This window comes from Anabrus simplex, chromosome 11 (assembly GCF_040414725.1).
Source record: "Anabrus simplex isolate iqAnaSimp1 chromosome 11, ASM4041472v1, whole genome shotgun sequence".
Classification (NCBI taxonomy): domain Eukaryota; kingdom Metazoa; phylum Arthropoda; class Insecta; order Orthoptera; family Tettigoniidae; genus Anabrus; species Anabrus simplex.
Genome location: NC_090275.1, coordinates 106,654,494 through 106,668,901, shown reverse-complemented (window position 1 = coordinate 106,668,901; position 14,408 = coordinate 106,654,494). Strand labels below are relative to the sequence as shown.

Here is a 14,408-nt window from a genome sequence, read left to right as displayed (position 1 = left end):
AAAAATGCTAATAGGAAATTAAAATGATGGCCCATCTATTCAATACCATTTAATAAGATGGTGGTGGTGGTGGTGGTGGTGATTATTGTTTTAAGAGGAAGTACAACTAGGCAACCATCCTCTATATAACACTAATCAGAGGGAAAATATGGAAGGGGTCCGACACTTCGAAAAATGAAGATATCGGCCAAAGGAAGACAAGGGCCACGAAGGGCGTGAAAATGAAAGACTCCCTAGCCCTCGCAAACCTAATAGCGTCGGGGTCAGAAAAGAACAAGAGTTGACCAAGAGAGGTCGGATAGGATAGATGAAAGTGAGGAGCCTGGCACAGGTAAGTGGAAGCAATGCCAGGACTCAGCTGAGAGCCCCGTGGTCGCTAACCCACGCTCCAAAGTTCAGAGCCCTTGGGGCCCCTTTTAGTCACCTCTTACGACAGGCAGGGGTTACCGTGGGTGTTATTCTACCGCCCCCACCCACAGGGGGACATTTAATAAGATGTCAAATCACTCATATAATGGGACGGGTTTCCATCCCATTATGGACCATCTTCAGCCATGGACTAAAACTGACAATGCATAGTGCAAGTACAATCAAATTAACACTTTAAAAATATTATGTACATATTACAAATTATTTTGCAAGGAGGCAAAAAACCTCTGTCTATAGTTAAGTTAGTGAATTTAAAGTCCACTAGTCAAATTTTGTCATGTGTGACATTGCCATTGGTATTATTCTAAAATGAACAGTCCTAACAAGTAAACACTGAACATATACAGTTAAAATATTAAAATTGGACCTGAGCTGTTACACCGATGTTGAAATTTAAAATAACCAGCTTAGTGTGCTTAGTTGGTAAAACTCTGCCTTGCTGAATAACATGTATCAGTGAGAGTTGTGTCAAATGCAACACAGCTGTGTTTAAACATGTATACACGCAATGAGTAGACTTGAGATGGTACGATTGAATTATTTGATAGAAGGAACGTTGCAAAACCAAAAGGATTTGAGTTAAAATCGTAACTGACGAGCCGTTTGTCAATAAGGTTCGTGCTGAGCAAATAGGTCTGAAAAGAGAAGAACACTGGAATAAACAAAAATGTGTTCATAGTGCTGTGTGAGACAGAATTCTTGTTTCCATTGATCAAAAAACAATTACAGGGGATAGATTTTGAAGAATGACCATCTTTAAAACCATGTCTGATTATAACACTGATAGTTACTGTGGACGCCTTGAACAATTCAACAATGGTGTAGAAATATTGAAGAAATCTCCCGTGAATTAACCCGGCAATGGTCGCCCTTTGGTGCATGTTAATGTGGTCGCGGTGGGTCACTATGACCCACAAATTATTATTTGATTTGCTTTATATGACATCTTATATTTAATATAAACTCTTCAGCATATCAATTAACAGTGTTTTTATAATATGAAAATGTTGATACCTTTATTTTAATATTTATAACAAGGTAAACATTTATAATTATAAAATAATTACAAAAATACACGTTTCAAACATCCTCCTAATTTTCTTGGAAATTGAAAAAGCACAAAAATATTACATGGGAATGATTTCTAGGATAATATAGATAGTACTTAAGTGCAATTTAAAATGAACATCATACTTAAATTTACAATGTTTTTTCACTCAAGAACTTTTGCTATGAAATAATATAACTAAACTTATGTCATAATGGTCCACCTTTTCAATACTCATTATCATCATCATCATCATCATCATCATTATCATTTCCCTTTATCCAGCTGTAGCCGGGTAGGGGCAAATATGGTTCCTCTCCACTTTCTTCGGTCTTTCCACCACTCCTCCTCCAACACTGTGTCCCAGTCCAGGTTTCTTTCTATAATGCTGCGTTGGATGGTATCCTTCCATCTCAATCGTGATCGTCCACGGCCTCTCCTTCCTTGGATTTGCATTTCCATCACCTTTTTTGGCATTCTTTCGTCGCTCATTCGCTTTATGTGCCCAAACCATCTTAGTCGGCTCTTCTCTATTCTATCATTCATTTTTTCCACTCCAATTTATTCCCAGATTTTCTCATTCCTTATTTTGTCTCTTCTACTCTTCTGTATCATACTCCTCAAGAACTTCATTTCAGCTGCCTGTATTCGACTCTCATCCTTCTTTGTCATTGTCCAAGTTTCAGCTCCATAAGTTGTTATGGGTACTTAATACATCTTGTACATAGTATCCTTTGCTTCCGTTGGCACATCTTTGTCCCATAACATATTTCTTACACTATGATAGAAACAACTTCCAGCTTGAATCCTTTTACTAATCTCAGCATCCAGTCGAGCATTCTCCATTAATTCACTCCCCAGGTATTTAAACGTTTCCACTACTTCCAGGGGCTTGTCTGCAAGTCTAATCTGACCTTTCCCTTCTTTCTCTCCTCTAGTCATAACAAGAGTTTTACTCTTTTCTACACTTATTTTCAATCCACATTCTTCAATCTTCCCATTCACCACATTCAACTGTTCTTGAACCTTCCTGTTGTCTTCTCCCCAAATAACAATATCATCTGCAAATAACATCATGTTCATTTCTCTTCCTCCATATGCTGCTTTTGCTGTTCTCATGATGTCATCCATTACTATTGTAAACAGGATTGGTGATAGAACACTTCCCTGTCTCAGCCCACTAGTTATTTTGAACCAACTTGTCCTGCCAACTTGTGTTTGCACGCAACTACAACATTCCTTATACAATGCCATGATCATTTTTATTAATCCCTGTCCAATTCCTTTTTGCACCAGACTGTCCCAAACTTTCGTCCTAGGGACACTGTCATATGCCTTTTCAATATCAATGAATGTCATCACCATATCATTCCCGTACTCCCAATGCTTTTCCATTAGTTGTCTCATAATGAAAATGGGCTCTATTGTTGACCTTCCACTTCTGAAACCAAACTGATTTTCCTGTATCTGATTCTCAACCCTCAACCTTATTCTACTTTCCAGTATCCTTTCCATTATCTTAGCAACATGGGATATTAGAGTAATTCACCTGTGGTTCTTCAAAACTTTCTTATCACCCTTCTTGAAAATTGGGATGATTATTCCTTTTTGCCAATCCTCAGGGACCTCCTTATTCTCCTGGAGATTCCTGAGAACCCGATATGTCCACTGCAGGCCTACAGCTCCAGCTGCCTTTATCATCTCCACTGAAATTTCATCTCTATTCCAGCAGTTTTTCCATTCTTCATCTTTCTTACTGCCATTTCAATTTCATTCATTGTAATTTCTTTATCCATTTCTTCATCAACTACTTGCCTTTCCTGGTTGTCCATTGAATGACTGTCATCCATTCTTATGTTCAGCAGCTTCTGAGAATACTCTCTCCATCTATTTCTTATTTCTTCTGGCTTCATTAAAATTATGCCACCTTCATCCTTCACAAATCTGGTGTTTACTTGATCTCTCTTTTTATTTCTAAAGATACCATACAGTAATTTCTTGCTGCTTTGCATATCATCTCTCAATTTCTGTGTGAATAAGGCCCAGCTTTTCCTTTTTTCTTCCTCCACTACTTTCTTGGCCAAATTCTTCGCCTCCACATATTTTCTTCTACTTTCTTCAGTCTTAGATGTTTTCCATGCTTTCCATGCCATTTTCTTTTCCTTCACATTAATCTTTACCCTATTATTCCACCAATGTGTTTCTTTGTCTTTCACATTTCCTGATGTTCTACCACACAACTTTTCTGCACATCCAACCAGTGCTTCCTTAAATCTTTTCCATTCCTCTTCAACATTCCCCACCTCTATCCTGGGTACCAAGGGTATTATTTCCCTTTGAAATTCTTCTTGTATGCTTTTCTCCTTCAACTTCCATACTTTAATTCTTTTCTCTCTTCTTAATTGGGGTTTTTCAATCTTTCCAACTTTCAATTTTCCTATCACAACTCTATGATCTCCACCAAAGGCTTCTAATCTAGGAACTAGTTTCAGCCTTGGCTGACCATCATCAGCTTTAATGCAAAACTGTACCAACACATCCAATAACTTTAAAAAAATGTATAATCATACACAAATGACATTAAAAAAAGAGTTAAAAACATCTGGAGTGAACTATGTGGACAATATGTAACATATGTAACATATGTAAATTAAAAATTAAAATTTTACATGGTGTGCACATAGTTCACTCCAGATGTTTTTAACACTTTTTAATGTCATTTGTGTGTATTTGTACATTTATTTTTGTTACCGGTACCGTATTGGATGTCTTTGTACAGTTCTGCATTAAGGCTGACGATGGCCAGCCAAGGCCGAAACTAGTTTCTATGTAATGTAAACATTGCATAATATAGTACTGAAAACGTGGACCATTACAACATAAGTTTAGTTATTATTGTGATCACAGTTCAGTACAGATCAAAACCATGAAGTTTATATCCTATGATTTTGTTATGCTGGAAATCTGAGAAGAGCTAAAGTTAATGAACTTGAAATTTAAGTGACTTTTTACGAAACATGGAGATGACAGACAAGTTTGCACTAATCCAGCTTCTTATTGCATTAAAGCACTAGTTTAGGCACTTTACAGGTAGTCTAGGCAGGGTCACCATTGGTGGTGGTGGGGCTAATGGAAATAGTGACCCTCCGCGACCGTTCTCACGTTAAACATATTTATCACACCCTTTATTGTAAATTTTGAGCAGGCTACAGTCAAATTCAAAGAGAATGGGTAAGGCTTCAATGTAACACAAGACAAGCTTCTTGCATTTTGTAACAAACTTGGAACAAAAAAGAGTTTGCGCAAATCCACGTATTGGAATGCAAATTAGTTACTAAGTTACACTCGGCTATACCATTGCGAACACATATTCTCGGTCATGAAAGTGAGTAAGTGTAAAACTTGGTCACTTTTGGCCGATATTGCGTTGAAAGCAAGGTTACTCATTCATTCTGCTCAAGCAGTTTTCTCTAACATCACTAAGTTGGTGAAATCAAAGAAAGGTCAGGTGTAGTCTGAAGTGCAGAAAAGAAGGATGGTTTTAGAGTGGAAACTCGATATCTCGAATCACCTCAGGAAACACATTTTATTTCGCGTTATCGAAATTTCGAGAATACCATTTTTGAGCATGTATAATTGAATCGTATGTATCTATTGAATACATTATTTTTAACAGTATTTAAAAATATACAAACTAACTCTATTTTATTTTATGGCATCACTTTAATTATAACCCCTATTATAGTAACGTTTTAGAAGACAGGATACAGTACATACAGTAGTGAAACAAGAAACATACCTCGCTTAACACCTCTGGGAAAAAGTCTGGTAGTCTCTTCTTAACCTTTCCTCCCTTCACCTTGACCTTGGGATCAACCAAATACACCTGTATTTTTTTCGGCTGGGGTGCCCTCACCTCTAATTGCAACTCAGTCGGCCCAAGAAAACATAAATAGGCAGACGCCTAGTTGGCTGTCGCCTCCCCACAACATCATGTATTCCTGCCTCCTCACAGGTGTAGACACCGATCTCACAGAACATGTTATCCGGACCCAGCTTCGAAAGGGCGGTTTCCGAGTCCACGATATACGCAGACTCATGGATCGTACAACTTTCCAGCCATCAACGCAGGTCTTGGCCTACCTACGTGACGATGCCGATGCAGCAGTCCTGGAAGCCGGCGGAGCGAAGATCAACAACAGGCAATATACAGTGGTGCCAACCCCAGAATATATTATGCAGCAAATGTGTGATAACCCTAACACTCTCCCCACTGTTATTGAATATCAACCTAAAACAACCCAGAAGCCCCCACCGCCCCCTCCACCATATCGTCCATATCAATTACTACTACTACCACCATCACTACCTCGGCCTTCACTCCTCCCTATACTTCTATCATCACCACCACGACCACCCATCCCTCTCCCTAAGCTCCTCACCACCTAGTACCCAGCAACCCCCTGCCAACCAAGCAGACGCAACGAGCACAGCCCAGCCAGCCACACAAGAAGAAGCAACCGCCACAACACCAGCACCTCAGCAGCCACCAGCACCGAGCTGTGTCATTCGGGGTATTGACCCAGCCATAACAACAAGAGACATCCTGGAAGAACTCCAAACAGCAGGCATCCCAGCCCTCCGAGCATACCACATCTACAACAGGAACGGCCCGACATTCATGGTACGCATTCAACTCCCCTCCGAAGAAGAAGCACACCATCTCATAACCACCGGCGTCCGAATCCACAGCCAGCACCACCGAGTAGAGCACTCCCACTCCCCACCCCCAACTATGCGCTCACCTTCCAACAACTCTCACCGGCGCCCCCGCCCCCGCCCACCCCCACCACTCTCTACACCTCCGCCAGCCATACACCCACCTATTCCCCAAACCAGCTTCTTCCTATCACCCCTCCCAATACTAGACCTCCTCTGTCTTCTAGCTACATCCATCACCAACATCACAACAACCCTCCACTTCCTAACATCCCAACTCTACCCCAGCACCCCTTACTAAGCCATCACGTCTAACTGGCAACTTATCATCACTATAAGTATCTGTAAAACTGTATTGTAAACCCTATATGTACCTAAATGCAGCAACTGTACCATCACTATATTTGTAAAACTGTATTGTAAAACCTATATGCAACTCAATATGTAACTCATGAAAATTCTCAATAAAAAGCACGAGATCAGAGCTACACTCCTTAGCCAAGAGGGCAAACCCTCAAAACAACTCCAAAATACATCACCGTTTTCCCCCTCATCCAACTCCTACAAATCCTCCAAACCCACCAAATCTCCTGGCCAGAGAGAAGGTGTAACCTTCTAGGTAGCCCTTCCCTCCCCTCCGGGGAGGGGAATGAAAACATTCCCCTTGGTCCTTGGTCCTTGAACTTCTCGTCAATACCACGCAGCCGAGATTCGTAAATGGAGCTTGTCATCCGCGACTTCGGGGGTTGCTTACGTACGTGACCAGTAATTAATACACACCCGAGAAATACCGAGGTTTCACCGATTTTCTGATCACTAGCAGTTTTTGTATTTCGGTTCCCGTCATATTAGATCCCAGTATCACTGTAAACCTTTCGTTACCTGTTAACTGTTCTTCACAAATCACAAATGCCGTAAAAAATGGAATGGCGTGTGGCTTTTAGTGCCGGGAGTGTCCGAGGACATGTTCGGCTCGCCAGATACAGGTCTTTTGATTTGACATCCTTAGGCGAACTGCGCGTCGTCATGAGGATGAAATGATGATGAAGACGACACATACACCCAGCCCCCGTGCCAGCGAAATTAACCAATGATGGTTAAAAGTTCCGACCCTGCCGAGAATCGAACCCGGGATCCCTGTAACCAAAGGCCAGCACGCTAACCATTTAGCCATGGAGCCGGACACAAATGCCGCATTGCACAGTTAATGTTGCACAAAATTCGAGTCACAGAGTAGCCTATTTTTTTGCTTCAAAGGAGGAAATGTTTGCTTCGAGAGATCGAGAAATTCGCGTAACCGAATTTCGAGTAATAGAAAAATAAATACACGTGAAGAATAGGACGAACGGCCTAGAAATATAAGTTACTTCGAGATACTGAAAATTTGAGTAATGGAGGTTCGAGATATCGAGGTTCGACTGCATTTAGTTATATCTAAGTCTCAGTTTTGTAATTCTTGAATTCGTTCTATGTCTCATGAAGTGTGCTGTCCATACAGCTCACTCCCACTCACTTGGTATCTCTTTCCTTCCTGGACCAAGCATGGGGTGGTGGTGGTGATTATTGTTTTACGAGGAAGTACAACACGGCAACCATCCTCTATATAACACTTATCAGAGAGGAAAACTGGAAGGGATTCGACACTTCGAAAGGAAAGGAAACCAAAGGAAGACAAGGGCCACGATGGGTGTGATTTTTTTTTTTTTTTTGCTAGGGGCTTTACGTCGCACCGACACAGATAGGTCTTATGGCGACGATGGGATAGGGAAGGCCTAGGAGTTGGAAGGAAGCGGCCGTGGCCTTAATTAAGGTACAGCCCCGGCATTTGCCTGGTGTGAAAATGGGAAACCACGGAAAACCATCTTCAGGGCTGCCGATAGTGGGATTCGAACCTACTATCTCCCGGATGCAAGCTCACAGCCGCGCCTCTACGCGCACGGCCAACTCGCCCGGTAGGGTGTGAAAATGAAGGACTCCCTAGGCCTTGAGTGTTCTAATACCGTCGGGGTGGGAAAAGAACAAGAGTTGACCGAGGGAGGTCGGATAGGATAGTTAAAAGTGAGGATCCTGTTAGGACTCGGCTAAGGGCCCCGTGGTCACCAACCCATGCTCCAAAGTTCAGAGCCCCTGGTGGGGCCCCATTTAGTCGCCTCTTACGACAGGCAGGGGATAACGTGAGTGTTATTCTACCCCCCCCCCCTCGCCCATAGGGGGACCAAGCATGGGGACCACTTAGAATGACCTGATGTAAGTTAAGAATCGCAAGCACCAGAAGCTAGAAGTTATAGTGATGGTGGTGGTGATTATTGTTTTAAGAGGAAAGACATGGGTTCGATTCCCCATTAGTAATGAGATCACAAGAGATGATTGGTAGATTGCAAAACCACTGATAATTTCTCGAAACATGTTCGGTAATTAGCCAACAATAAAGGTTGTAATAAGTATTGGCTAGGTGGAATATATATTATCAGTGGCAGACTGGTTTGTAGTCAATACAGATGAAATAAATTAAACCATCGTGCTTAAAATAATTAACTCCCCATCAGGAAGTCGAAAAATTTATGAAACAGGATTTCCACTAGTGGAGCAGCACTTGGCCTTCAGGTTCATACAGCCTAAAACAAAAGTGAGTAACAGATTAATTCCTGGGGAGAAAGGCGGCAGAGCTAACCACTCTACCCCACCAAGTGCCGAGGCTACGGATAGTGGAACCCATTTCCTTCCACACCATAAAGGGTCTTCATGATCTGAATGGGAATGATTTTGCTTTTCTTTTTTTCAACTGGATAAACATCCCCCTTCTGACAGTTATCAGAGGGAAAGAATGCTTTTTTTTGGTAGTTGCTTTACGTCGCACCGATACAGATAGGTCTTATGGCGACGATGGGACAGGAAAGGCCTAAGAATGGGAAGGAAGCGGCCGTGGCCTTAATTAAGGTACAGCCCCAGCATTTGCCTGGTGTAAAATGGGAAACCACGGAAAACCATCTTCAGGGCTGCCAACAGTGGGGTTCGAACCCACTATCTCCCGGATGGGAAAGAATGAGGGTATTGGAAGAAGAAAGGAAAGGGCTGGAAAGTGCGTGAAAATGAAAGAGTTTCTTGAATTTGCATACCTAATACCGTTGAGGTTGGAAGACGTTTTTTTACAGAGTGCTTTACGTTGCCCTGACATGGATAGGTCTTATGGTGACGATAGGATAGCCACTTGATCGGCGAGGTTGAAAAAGAATAATAGTTGACCAACTTAGGTCAGAAAGGAAAGTGAAACCAAGGAGCCTGCTATAAGTGGAAGCAATGTCAGAGTCAGCTAGGGGACCCGGTGTCGCCAGCCCACACGCCGCTCCTTGTCGCTTCTGTTGGAAGACAAGAGATGCTGCGGACCTATTGTACCGCCCCTAACCACAGAGATACCTACTTGTGAAGCCAATCCTGGCGGTCCATGGTTGAGATCCCAGCCCACTAGTGCCGCTCACAAGAGGTTGTCCACACTGACCATTAAAGCCCGTTCCTGTCTGTGCACTGGGTGGACTGGGAACTGTTGTCGGTGTCAGTGGTGTATTGGCGGCGCCATTAGGGCAGCATACCAAGGGTTCTGTCCCGTAATATCCACATGTTAGCGTCCGTAATCTGAAAAAATTAATGAAATAATAACTTTTATGCTCGACGATGCCGAAATATAATATTTATTTATATTTATATAATATTTATATGCCAGAAAAGTGAATCTTAATGAGGCTCATTATAGTTCAGATGTTCATTATGATACAACTGTTTGACCAATTAGGTAAGGATAGCATCGCACCTGCGCTCAACGCAGTAGCTTCGCACTTGTTTCCAAAATCAAACATGTCGGACACACATATTAACATCAATACTCCACAACCACACGGCACATTCCCGCCAATTCACTTCATCAACTGCACAGTAAACAATTTGTATTTGAAATAAAGCTACGTTATGATAACTTTCTATCAAAGCTTTGAAAACATATGCCATTGTCAAGGTCTCTGATCCACTCACGGGAAATCAATAACCCAGCGCATGCGCTCTGTTCAGTAAACTGAACTGTCAAGCGACATTTCGACAGAAATTTATGAATATTTAAAAAATAAAGTTATCATTAACGTCGAGCATAAACAGTCGTATTAAACTCGCCTATAATGGTAATGAAGACACTCGTATGGAAATTATAAAACTCGCTTCGCTTGTTTTATAAACATAAATGAAAACCTACAACTTGTTTTCCAGTCATTGACCGGGTCAGGGATGTAATGAATGAAACATATATAGGCTGTTATTACAATGGGGTAACCACTCCCAAGGTGATTTATTAATGAGTGATAACTGCTATGAAATGATAATGGAGAGTGTTGCTGGAATGAAAGATGACAGGGAAAACCGTAGTACCCGGAGAAAAACCTGTCCCGCCTCCGCTTTGTCCAGCACAAATCACACATGGAGTGAGCGGGATTTGAACCACGGTACCGGTATCCAGCGGTGAGAGGCCGACGCGCTGCCGTCTGAGCCTCGGAGGCTCTTATAAACATACTCGTGTCTTAATTATTGCCATCATAGGCTTGTTGCATAATGTACTATTTTGTGCTTGTATTATTATTATTATTATTATTATTATTATTATTATTATTATTATTATTATTATCCGCCTCCGTAGCGTAACGGTTAGTGTTATTAGCTGCCGTCCTCGGGGGCCCGGGTTCCATTTCCGGTACTGCCAGAAATTTAAGAATGGCAGGAGGGCTGGTAAGTAGTTAAAATGGTACATGCAGCTCACCTCCAACGGGGGTGTGCCTGAAAAGAGCTGCACCACCTCGGAACGAGGGCACGAGTTTGCATTTTGCATTATTATTATTATTATTATTATTATTATTCATACAGAACCTTTTTTCTTTAAGGACCTATACCTAAGCATAATTTACCTCTCGCTGACATATACTGTTACTACAAATCCCTTGAACAAATATAATAATAATAATAATAATAATAATAATAATAATAATAATAATAATAATGCGACCAGGCTCAGTGGACCTCCATGGGAATCCACAACTATATCATGAGGCTGAGTGAGTTATTAGAATCTCCAGGAAGTGCTGCTCCCTGATGTTAGCCAGTGTGGTGAAAGTCCTTTAGACTGTGTGGAGGTTTCCTACACCACTTACTACAACCAGCAGAAACACATGCACGTAACCTATCGCAATTCATAGTCTTGTCTCCAAATGTTCTTTTGGAGACTGCCTTATCCCCTGCTCTCCGCCAGCAGTTTTGATTCCACTCAGAGAACCGCTCGTATGAACCGGATATCGCAATTCTGCCAGCAAACAACATACATACTCGTGGGAGGTGACGACAGCTCTAGGGAGAGCGTGCGGAAATTGAAAACAATTTACATGATCAGAAATTTGTATTATTTTAATGTGATTTTCTTTCAAATAAATGCTACGCATGTTAACCGATTACAGTGTGCACTTGTGAGCTTGTCCAATGTAGTAAGATTCCAGCTTACAGGACTAGTGGCAAGTGGAGTTGAACTAAATCCTTTAATACACCAATACCAAACAGCTCCTTTATCTCAACAGCATTGAGTGGAGTGCGTACAATGACGGTAGTGACATCTAGCGTATAGGTGTGAACTGCATACTTGTCTATGCTACAGTTGAGAGGAATGTACACTGACTGACAGAGCAAATGCAACACCAAGAAGGAGTGGTCAGAACTTTATGCCAATTGCAGGGTAGACTGACGTCACTGAGGTATGCTCATGATGTGAAATGCGCCGCTGTGCTGCGCACGTAGCGAACGATAAATGGGACACGGCGTTGGCGAATGGCCCACTTCGTACCGTGATTTCTCAGCCGACAGTCATTGTAGAACGTGTTGTCGTGTGCCACAGGACACGTGTATAGCTAAGAATGCCAGGCCGCCGTCAACGGAGGCATTTCCAGCAGACAGACGACTTTACGAGGGGTATGGTGATCGGGCTGAGAAGGGCAGGTTGGTCGCTTCGTCAAATCGCAGCCGATACCCATAGGGACGTGTCCACGGTGCAGCGCCTGTGGCGAAGATGGTTGGCGCAGGGACATGTGGCACGTGCGAGGGGTCCAGGCGCAGCCCGAGTGACGTCAGCACCCGAGGATCGGCGCATCCGCCGCCAAGCGGTGGCAGCCCCGCACGCCACGTCAACCGCCATTCTTCAGCATGTGCAAGACACCCTGGCTGTTCCAATATCGACCAGAACAATTTCCCGTCGATTGGTTGAAGGAGGCCTGCACTCCCGGCGTCCGCTCAGAAGACTACCATTGACTCCACAGCATAGACGTGCACGCCTGGCATGGTGCCGGGCTAGAGCGACTTGGATGAGGGAATGGCGGAACGTCGTGTTCTCCGATGAGTCACGCTTCTGTTCTGTCAGTGATAGTCACCGCAGACGAGTGTGGCGCCGGCGTGGAGAAAGGTCAAATCCGGCAGTAACTGTGGAGCGCCCTACCGCTAGACAACGCGGCATCATGGTTTGGGGCGCTATTGCGTATGATTCCACGTCACCTCTAGTGCGTATTCAAGGCACGTTAAATGCCCACCGCTACGTGCAGCATGTGCTGCGGCCGGTGGCACTCCCGTACCTTCAGGGGCTGCCGAATGCTCTGTTTCAGCAGGATAATGCCCGCCCACACACTGCTCGCATCTCCCAACAGGCTCTACGAGGTGTACAGATGCTTCCGTGGTCAGCGTACTCTCCGGATCTCTCACCAATCGAACACGTGTGGGATCTCATTGGACGCCGTTTGCAAACTCTGCCCCAGCCTCGTACGGACGACCAACTGTGGCAAATGGTTGACAGAGAATGGAGAACCATCCCTCAGGACACCATCCGCACTCTTATTGACTCTGTACCTCGACGTGTTTCTGCGTGCATCGCCGCTCGCGGTGGTCCTACATCCTACTGAGTCGTTGCCGTGCGCATTGTGTAACCTGCATATCGGTTTGAAATAAACATCAATTATTCGTCCGTGCCGTCTCTGTTTTTTCCCCAACTTTCATCCCTTTCGAACCACTCCTTCTTGGTGTTGCATTTGCTCTGTCAGTCAGTGTATCTACACTCATTGGAAATAATTTTGTTAAAATAATTGAACAATCAGGGTCGGTTTTTCCCTCGGACTCAGTGAGGGATCCCACCTCTACCGCCTCAAGGGCCGTGTCCTGGAGCTTCAGACTCTGGGTCGGGGATACAACTGGGGAAGATGACCAGTACCTCGCCCAGTCGGCCCCACCTGCTATGCTGAACAGGGGCCTTGCGGCGGGATGGGAAGATTGGAAGGGATAGACAAGGAAGAGGGAAGGAAGCGGCTGTGGTCTTAAGTTAGGTACCATCCTGACATTTGCCTGGAGGAGAAGTGGAAAACCACGGAAGACCACTTCGAGGATGGCTGAGGTGAGAATCGAACCCGCCTCTACTCAGTTGACCTCCCGAGGCTGAGTGGACCACGTTCCAGCCCTCGTACCACTTTTCAAATTTCGTGGCAGAGCCGGGAATCGAACCCGGCCTTCGGGGGTGGCAGCTAATTACAATAACCACTACAACCACAGAGGCGGACACAATCATAATAATTAGGAATGAAATTTTAAAATATGTAATGCCTCCTTCATAAACCTCCAAACAGCATTATGTTAGTTGTGCCTTCCGCTATGTCTTAAAATTGAAAAGTAACATTTGTTTGAAGATTCGCCCAGCCTCTGGGAGGAATATTTAATAACTGCTCTCTCCTCTTCTTTCTAGCCTTTCCCCAATTACCTGGCGCAGCATTTTGTATGGACTTAGCCTAGTTTTGCACCCGGATGCCTTTCCTAACACCAATTATATTCACTATTGCGTGTTTCTGTGGTTGTTTCTCGTGTGACGTGTTGTATGTATTTGAAGATGCGTATGAGTACGAACACAAACCCGTAGCCCCTGATCTACAGGAATTAACAGATGTGATTAAAATCTCTGACTCGGCCGGAAATCCTACCAGGGCCCTCTGAACTGAAGGCCAGTACGTTGACAGTTCCGTGTGGTGATTATTGTTTTAAGAGGATGTAAAACTGGCCAACCATCCTCTATTAACTCTAATCAGAAGGGAAATGGAAGAGGTCCAACACTCCGAAGAATGAAGGTATCATAAAACAAGAAGGGCCACGAAGCGCTAACCATTCA

At 43.5% G+C, this 14,408-nt stretch overlaps 1 protein-coding gene across 1 annotated transcript in view; it reads right to left on the bottom strand.

The window, feature by feature from the left end:
* Positions 1-14,408, bottom strand: part of LOC136883313 (CLIP domain-containing serine protease B4) — a 71,082-nt gene that overhangs the window by 35,348 nt on the left and 21,326 nt on the right. The window contains exon 3 of the mRNA XM_068229620.1: positions 9,615-9,826. Within this exon, the coding sequence (XP_068085721.1) occupies positions 9,615-9,826 (212 nt within the window). The remainder of the gene's footprint in view (positions 1-9,614; positions 9,827-14,408) is intronic.